Source organism: Pleurodeles waltl, chromosome 8 (assembly GCF_031143425.1).
Source record: "Pleurodeles waltl isolate 20211129_DDA chromosome 8, aPleWal1.hap1.20221129, whole genome shotgun sequence".
Taxonomy (NCBI): Eukaryota; Metazoa; Chordata; class Amphibia; order Caudata; family Salamandridae; genus Pleurodeles; species Pleurodeles waltl.
In genome coordinates, this window is record NC_090447.1 from 337,309,039 (window position 1) to 337,318,544 (window position 9,506).

Below are 9,506 nucleotides of genomic sequence, written 5' to 3' on the forward strand. Positions count from 1 at the left end.
ACGCTGGACCCCATCTTCTTCGCTAGCCCCCACGTCACCTTCAGCCACACCACTGAACTCCCATGGACCGACCACCGCTGCATCCACTTCACCTTCCGTAAACCCACTGTGCACTACCGCACCCATCAGATCCCTTGCCGCAACTGGAGCAAAGTCAGCCAAGACTAGCTGAACACCAGCCTCGCCCGAAAACCACCCACCGAACCCACCAATCCCGACCTCGCAGCTTGCAATCTCTGGCACTGGATCAACGATTGCGCCAACACTATTGCCCTGTTCAATAAACCCTCCAACAGAGGCGCCAACAAGAGAGCCATCTGGTTCACGTCCGACCTTCAAGCCTCCAAGCTAACCTGACGGAAACTGGAGAGAAAGTGGCTCCTCGACCAGACACCGGACAACCATGCTGCATTCAAGAACGCCATCCCCAGACACATCACCTCATCAGATCTGCAGAGAAAACCTCCTTCAAAGACCGCCTTGACAACAACGCACACAACAGCAAGGAGCTCTTCAACATCGTGAAGGAACTCTCCAACCCCAGCTCCAGCACAAACGACATCCCACCATCACAACACCTGTGCAACTCCCTCGCCACCTTCTTCCACCACAAGATCACAGGCATGCACGACAGCTTTAACAGCCAGACCACCCTGCCAACCACCGACTCCACAGACTCCCCTCCTACAACCTCAACTACGATCACCTGCTCGTCTGGGCCAACGTGAACGAAGACGACACAATCAAAACCATAAGCACTATCCACTCTGGATCTCCGTCAGACCCATGTCAGCATCACATCTTTAGCAAAGCAGACACCAACCTTTGCACCCCACCTCCGCAAAATCATCAATATCTCCTTCGAGACCGCGACCTACCCCGAGAGCTGGAAGCATGCTGAGATCAATCCCCTACTCAAGAAACCCATGGCGGACCCGAGAGACCTCAAGAATTTCCGCCCCATCTCCCTGCTCCCACTCCCGGCCAAGGTCATCGAAAAGATTGTCAACAGACAACTGACCCACTACCTCAAAGAAAACAACATCTTGAACCCATCTCAGTCAGGGTTCCGCAGCAATCACAGTACCAAAACTGCCCTCATCGCTGCCACTGATGACATCAGTGCCATGCTTGACAACAGCAAAGCCGTGGCCCTCATCCTCCTGGACCTCTCTGCCACCTTCGACACTGTCTGCCACCGCACCCTATGCACACACCTCCACAACGCAGGAATCTGGGACAAAGCTCTGGAGTGGACAACCTCCTTCCTCTTCGGCAGACCCCAGAGCGTCCGCCTCCCCCCTTTCCGATCCGAAGCCTCCAAGATCATCTGCGGCATCCCCCAGGGATTATCCCTCAGCCCTATGCTGTTCAACGTCTACATGGCCCCGCTCGCCCACGTCGCCCGGCTACACAACCTCAACATCATCGCCTACACCGACGACACACAACTGATACTCTCCCTCACCAAGGACCCACTCACTGCCAAATCCAACCTATACGAAAGAATGAAGACCGTTGCCGAATGGATGAAGAACAGCAAACTGAAGTTGAACTCATATAAGATGGAGGTCCTCATCCTCGGCGCCAACCGTTCAGCATGGAACGACTCCTGGTGGCCGACCGCTCTGGGAACAGCCCCGACACCCACCGACCACGCATGCAACCTGGGCATCATCCTCGACTCAACACTCTCCATGACCAAACAAGTAAGCACCGCCTCCTCATCCTGCTTCAACACCTTCCACATGCTCCGCAAGATCTACACATGGATCCCTGCAGATATAAGAAGAACAGTTACCCAGGCCCTCATCAGCAGCAAACTTGAGTATGGAAACACCCTCTACACAGGAGCCCCAGTCAAACTCCTCAAACGACTGCAACACATACAAAACGCCTCCGCGCACCTGATCCTCAATGCTTCCATCCAAAGCCATATCTCTCCCCATCTGAGAGACCTACACTGGCTCCTCATCAACGAAAGGATAACCTTCAAGCTCCTCACCCACGCACACAAAGCGCTCCACAGCACCGGTCCAGCCTACCTCAACAGATGACTCACCTTCTACACCCCGCCCTGCCAACTCCGCTCAACCAACCTCGCTCTCGCCACCGCTCCCCGCATCCGAAGAACGACCACCGGAGGCAGATCCTTCGCCCACCTCACTGCCAAGACCTGGAACACCCTTCCTTTGCTCCTATGACAGACCGAAGACCTGCTGACCTTCAGGAAACACCTCAAAACCTGGCTATTCGAGCAATAGCAGCACCCCCCTCCCCGCAGCACCTTGAGACCCTTACGGGTGGGAAGTGCGCTCGACACGCACACTGATTTATTGAATGATTGAGCCCTAAACGCAATCTATCCCAAATAGCCAAAAAAGGGCTCAGAACTGGGGTGGGGAAGGCCCAGCACCTGAGGAGTTAACCAAAGGGTTAGATTGGTTTTAGGGCTGAGAACATTTATGTGAATTATCCTTTGGGTATCAAAGTGATATACCTAAGTAGAGACTGGGTGCAAATACCCTTAGCACTGTCTTCTCAATCAACCTCTACTATACTACAGATGCTTGACCTTTGCTGAAAAGATCCAAATTGAACCAAAGCCAGTTGTCAATATTACCTGCAAATGAAAAGACTAGAACAAGGGAGCTACAGAGGCATTTCAGGGTGAAACTGCACCTAGAAAGTGCATGAACCTTCTGAGTATCTATGTTTTTTTAAACAATTTGATTTTACATTTTAGAATACAAAAACAAACATGACACACTGATCAAGACAATCCAGCATACATTAATATGAAGCAGTGAGAAAAGTGGGTGTATATAAATTTAGTCTTTGAGCGTATCACAGACATTTTCTAGAAAAAAGTGGGATATAATACGGTAATGGGAGCTCATATCCGACTCCAGGGAGGAGAGAACCCACATATTTGAAGCCTGAAGCATCCTAGACATTGTAAGATGTACACTTCCTAACCTTCCCTGACGGTGTATATATGTGAGGAAGGGGTGCCAATCAGACTCAAATTTAGCTTGTTTCTCACTAACCACCTCTGTGAGATTTCTATGACTTAGATATTCCAAACCTTGCTCCACCACAGGTTAATGGTGGGAGCTTGAATTTTTTTCCACATCTGTGCTATGTAAAGGTGTGCTGCCAACAGAAGGGGGATAGAAAATGGCATCTGGATGTTGTGGAAGGAGTGAGCTCTCTCCACACCAGGGTCCCCAGGAGGACCCACATTACAGATGTCATAATTGCTCTGAAGAATCAAATCCCAAAAAGAGCGCATACAAGGACAAGACTAGCAAGTATTCAGGTAGGTACACTGCACCCCGCACTGGTCTGAACTTCCAAACATTCTATGAAGGTGCAAGGGTTTCAATATCATTGTGTTACCAATTTATAGGCATTTTCCTTGTGTTTAAGACATATTGATGTAGCTGACGCTCTTTGCCATATCGATCACCATATGTCCTTTGGGATTTCTGTTCCTAATTCTCTCTCCCATTGTGTCACCTAAACGTGTTTCATAGCAGGCATGAGAGCATGGATATAACGGTAAAGTAGGGAAATTCTCTTATGTCAACCCTTAGAATGGAAAAGGGATTCTAAATCAGATTCTTCCCGGTCCATTGCCATGCGGCCCTTTGGGAGATCTGCCCAATGCAAGTCTTGGCCTATGCAAAATGTCGCAGATGCACAGATGGGGTGAGGTCAAACATTTTTTGCAGAGAGTTATTTGTTTGTGAGAAGCCTTCATCATAAAAAGCTCGTAACCGAGGAGCTTTGTTTCTGTCTCAGGCTTATGAGGTAGTGTGTGTAACGCTGGTTGGAAAATTCCAGTTTGGCACCAAAGGTGTGACGGGAAGGGGTAACTCTCTCTCTGCGTCTCACTGCTATGTTTCCATCTTACCAACCTGCATCTCTCCTTTGACTTCAACTCATTTGCAACACAAACTATCTCTTTACCTCATTTCCATCTATCTTTACCTAATTTCTCCTACCTCTTTCTCAGCCCTCTATCTACCTCTCCTCTCTCAACTTTATTGTCGCTAACATCTTTCTCATGGCCTCACCTCTCTTTACTGCATTTCTAAACCTCTTTTCCTCTTGCTACCTAATCTCTCAATTTACTTCAACATTTGTTCATCACCTCACCTCTGTTCCCTTTACATCACCTCACTGACTACCTCACCTCTTTTTTTCTACCGCTCTCTTTTACTCTACCTCTTTAGATCCAGCTTGACAGTAGGGCAGTTGATGAACCTTATGTGATGACCAGAAAAAAAGAGGTTTAAGAAGCAGTACTGAGAGTGGGGCTCAGGCTCTTTCTTGATGATAATTCTTTGACAGTACATATGTGATTCTGCTAAAAAAGTGCATTTATTGCAACCTTTCCTTTGTTGGAAAGCTTATTCTCAGTGCAGTAGGCCAGAGGTGGTTATGGTGACAATCCTATGGTCCAAACTATATTGGCTCATTGGAAGCATTTATCACAGATGCAATAGGTGTGATATTATTATGGAAAGTTGTGAGAAAGGCATCAGGAGTGTCTAATTTATAGTGAAAACGTATTCTAAAGCCAATGTAGCCTTTAAGTTTGGTTTGTTAGTAAATTGTGCATGGAAATATTTTGATACATGGACTCTCATAGATTACCACATTAAGAACACATTTGATGTTCATAAAATCCTGTACTAAACCCCTGGGGAAAGGAAAATGTTTACAGTGAAAATTCTTGCTACAACACCTTGTGAGAACATGTATATTGCCTTGCCGATTGTAATTGTCCATATATTTTCACATATTTTTAATTGTAGGCAAAGTATTTAAACGAGGGTGCATTAAAGTGCTTTTCAGGCCTGGCTTGACAACTCCTGTAACAAAAATCATAAAAAACACATTCGTACATATGCATACATTGAGGAACTCCGGGTCAGCCCTTTCCAGGCATCGGTCTGTTTGAATATGATCCATATTCTACTTCTGCCCGTAACAGCACATAGCATGGCGAATTGGGTCAGTCCACTTCTGTGCTGGCTCTAATGCCCTGTGAGTGATGGTACATGCACGTGTCTGTCTGAAATTGAGTATGCTTCTTGGCTCCCTGGCCATGCATCTATTTTTCCATTTCTCCTTTTATATGTCCCTGTTCAATTCTTTTCTTCTCTTTTTGTTTGTCTGTATTATTTTTCTACCGTGCCAGGTCTGCTCGCTTGCTGTTCATTTGATCTATTTGCTTCACCTAAAAGACACACTTCTTACAAAGAGGGTGCAGTTTTGGAATGGTATTGCCCATAGTGTATCATTGTTTTACTGTTCTACTATCGCCACCACACATAGGAGCAACTTGTCTTGGACTGATACAACAATGATACATTATGCAACATTCCAAGTTGAGCATCCAATGGAAGGTTTCTGGAGCAGTGATCACAAAATCATGTAGGGAATAGTGGGCCCAATTCATAAAGGCACTTACCACTTGTAAAGTTACGAGTGTGGCGTCTCCATACTCGTGCAGAATCTCAGCTCTCCGGCTAGAATTTCCGTACAGTGCACTGCAGAGACTACATCGGCAAGAGATTCCATCCTGAGGGGGTCATTGCACGTTTGGCAGTCTCGTGACCTCCATGTTGGCAGTGGCGGTCTTACTGCCAACAGGCTGGCAGAGAAGACTACCAAATTATGACCATGGCGGTATTCACAACAGAATACAGCCAATCCACTGGGCGGTCAGGCCATCACAGATAACGGTAGGCATCTGCACGCTGGCGGAGACTATGTTCCTGCCGGACAGATCACGAAGCTGCACACTGCCAAGGTTTCCACCACGGTCGCACCACCATGGAAACTCTGGTGGAAATCAACTCTATAAAAGGCGACACTCACCTTCAGGAACACATAGCCATCTGGAGCCGCCAAAGAACCTGAGATACGCGTCTTCCTGCTGCTCCTGCTTTCCCAGTGAGTCCGGAACCAGTGACAACAGCAAAAGTGAGTATGTACATTTACCTGTCACTGTTGCACAATGTCATTGTATCTACGCACACACAACATACATATCCTGAATGGATAGCAACGATGACACACAGACATACCCTCACACTGACACGCATGCTCACACACAGCCACATACATAAATACACATACATAGTACACACACTAAACCAACACACACATGTCAAAAACACACACCAACTCCCATATACACAGCACTCGCACAGCAAAACACAACACACAACACTACCAAATGACGCAACTACACCACAACTGCAACATCACACATTCTCCTTTAAGCATCTACAATACACCCCTTCACTTGACAAATTATACATACAACACAACGTAACAACACACACAGTCACACATCCACAGAACAAGGTATACGTCATACCTCACAAACACACCACACAACTGAGATGACATACCAATCACCACACACTCATGCACGCAGTACAACTGTAGAAGGGCACAAAACACTCCAAAGAACACATGTCAACACAATCACTACACAATACTAACACAAATCCATGTCCCCAACTCATACATGCCATCACACAATATACAGCCATCACTGTGAGACAAATGCAATGCACACACCCACACATGCTGCCCAGACACAACTGGTAGCACAACCACTACTAACTAACACACAAACAAAAGCAGCCAAAACCTAAACAGCCATAAGAAAAGAAAGATGTCTGAGGGTCTGCTATTGTGCTGACTATCAGCTGGTGTGCTGATAGGAGTAGTGGCTGAATCGATGAATGTTGGTGTGGTGTCTGCAGGTGTGTCTGGTGTTGTGTCTGTGAAAGTGGGGGTAGTGGGGGAGTCAGTGCAGGTAGTGACTGTTGGTGTGTCTATAGGTAGGTGTTGTTTGTGTGCATGCTGGTGGTGGGTCTTGTGGTGCTTGTACTTGTCAGCGGTACTCTTGGATGTTGAGGTGGATGCATGCTTGTCTCTCTGTGTGCTTTGGCTCGGACGGGGAAGATGGGCTTGGGATTGGGAAGAGGAAGTGGAGGGGGACAGAAGACAAAGGGTTACAGGCTGCCATGTGGAGGCCATAGCCTAAAAGGATCTCTGTGGGCCAGCCAGTGCACTGTGAACGTCCAGGAATGCATTGCTCTGTTGGACTTGAGTTTCCAGTCCCTGAATGGCATTCCTGATGGTTGACTGACCCACAGTGATCGACCTCAGGAGTTCAATAGCCTCCTCACTGAGGGCAACAGGACTGACAGGTGCAGAGGTGCCTGCAGCTAAGGAGGTGCCCACCTTCCTGGGTGAGCAGGCATGGACAACTGGGTGGGGATCTACAGGGAGGGCAGTGGAAGTGAAGGCGGTGGTGGACAAAGATGGTGCTGGGGTGATCCCAGAAGGGTCCACCACCACCAAGGAGTGTCCACTGGAGGAGGATTCTGAGGATGATGATGGTGATCCTGTCTCCCCGTGGCACTCTTCTCGCCCTCTGGGACACTGGGTCCCTCACTGTCAGTGATATCAGCACTCGGGTCCTATGGCCAGCAGCATCCACACTTGCCTGTGCCCTGTCTCCTTTTCCTGCTGATGCACACAATTAGCGAGAGAGGGAGGGTCATCACATTCTTCACATGCACACATTACAACATGGTCAACTGTAGGTATACATCTCCTGGCTAGGCAATCTCATTTAGAAAACCACATTGTGGCGGGCTGGCCGTATCCCGCCTGCACATGAGCCTGACTTGCATGAGCCTGACTTGTGCTGACGCTGCCGGGGCTGCCCCGGAACATCCTGGCGTCCCTATCAATGAGTGGCAGGCTCCGAAACTGACGCGGGGCGAAAGATGGTTAAATTCGCTGCCAACATCAACAAAGAAAGCATCGTCGACGTAGAAGGCATTGTGAGAAAAGTAGATCAAAAAATTGAAAGCTGTACTCAGCAAGATGTTGAGCTGCATCTTGAAAGGATCTACGTGATCAGCCTGGCGGAGCCCCGCTTGCCCCTGCAGCTGGAAGATGCTGTTAGGCCGGAAACTGAAGGAGAAGAGGAAGGAAGGGCCACTGTAAACCAGGATACAAGGCTGGACAACAGAGTCATTGATCTAAGGACATCCACCAGTCAGGCTGTTTTCGTCCTCCAGTCCGGTATCTGCCACCTCTTCAGAGAAACTCTCATCTGCAAGGGATTTGTTGAAATCCAGACTCCCAAAATTATTTCGGCTTCGAGTGAAGGAGGAGCCAATGTGTTTACCGTCTCGTACTTTAAAACCAGTGCCTATCTGGCTCAGTCTCCACAGCTATTCAAGCAAATGTGTATTTGTGCTGACTTTGAAAAAGTTTTCTGCATCGGTCCAGTGTTCAGGGCTGAAGATTCTAATACCCATCGTCACCTGACAGGGTTTGTTGGTCTGGATATTGAAATGGCTTTTAATTACCACTATCACGAAGTAGTGGATGAAATTGCTGACACCTTGGTACAGATCTTCAAAGGACTTCAAGAAAGATTTCAGACTGAGATTCAGACTGTCAGCAAGCAGTTTCCATGTGAACCATTCAAGTTTCTGGAGCCCACCCTGAGGCTAGAGTATCGTGAAGGATTGGCCATGTTAAGAGAAGCTGGAATAGAAATGGGAGATGAAGAGGATCTAAGTACTCCCAATGAAAAACTTCTTGGCCGCCTTGTGAAAGAGAAGTATGATACCGACTTCTATATTCTTGACAAATATCCACTGGCTGTGAGGCCTTTCTACACAATGCCAGATCCCCAAGACACAAAATACTCCAACTCCTACGACATGTTCATGAGAGGAGAAGAGATCTTGTCGGGAGCCCAGAGAGTTCATGACCCGCAGCTTCTTACTGAAAGGGCACAGCATCATGGCATTGATCTGGAGAAAATTAAGGCTTATATCGATTCCTTCCGCTTTGGTGCACCTCCTCATGCAGGTGGTGGAATAGGATTGGAGCGAGTAACCATGCTGTACCTGGGATTGCACAATGTTCGGCAGACGTCCATGTTCCCACGTGACCCTAAACGCCTTACACCTTAGGAGTTTGTTCACCTGAACAGTGCCTGTCTACTGCTGCCGCTCGGCTGCCTTGTGCACTTTTAACATACAGTAGAAAAATTACCTCTCATCCGTTAAACAGACATTAAACTATTTTTCAAGCGTCAGTAACTATTCTTTAACAAAACATGATCTAAAAACTACACCTAATCAATTTAAATCAGAAAACTGGTACGAGCTTTTCATTCATTAACATCACAAACACGAGAGTCGTTTGACAGAAAAGGTGAAGGAGTGCCTTGTAACACGGGGTAATAACTGGAGATGGCGGATTGACTCTGATAAAAACCCTTGAACAGATGACGGTAAACAGGAATATATTGCAGGGGTGAAACAGGCAGGAGGAAGCCTAAAAAAACACGCTTAGAGGTTTCACATTTTAGGCTTTTGTATAACGTTCTAACAATAAAATCGATAAATTATGAAAAAAAAAAAAAAAGGAAGCGCGGTTCC

General features: G+C 47.3%; 1 protein-coding gene across 1 annotated transcript; it reads left to right on the forward strand.

Moving 5' to 3' along the window:
* The first annotated feature begins 7,829 nt into the window (after nt 1–7,829).
* On the forward strand, nt 7,830–9,274 carry LOC138249945 (aspartate--tRNA ligase, cytoplasmic). Its single transcript, XM_069204201.1, has one exon. It carries the CDS (start codon nt 7,830–7,832, stop codon nt 9,033–9,035), a length of 1,206 nt encoding a protein of 401 aa, XP_069060302.1. The 3' UTR covers nt 9,036–9,274.
* Nucleotides 9,275–9,506: the final 232 nt, after the last annotated feature.

What these genes read in the sequence shown, in the direction of transcription:
- LOC138249945 (XM_069204201.1), top strand. Translation starts at nt 7,830, where the DNA reads ATGGTTAAATTCGCTGCCAACATCAACAAAGAAAGCATCGTCGACGTA.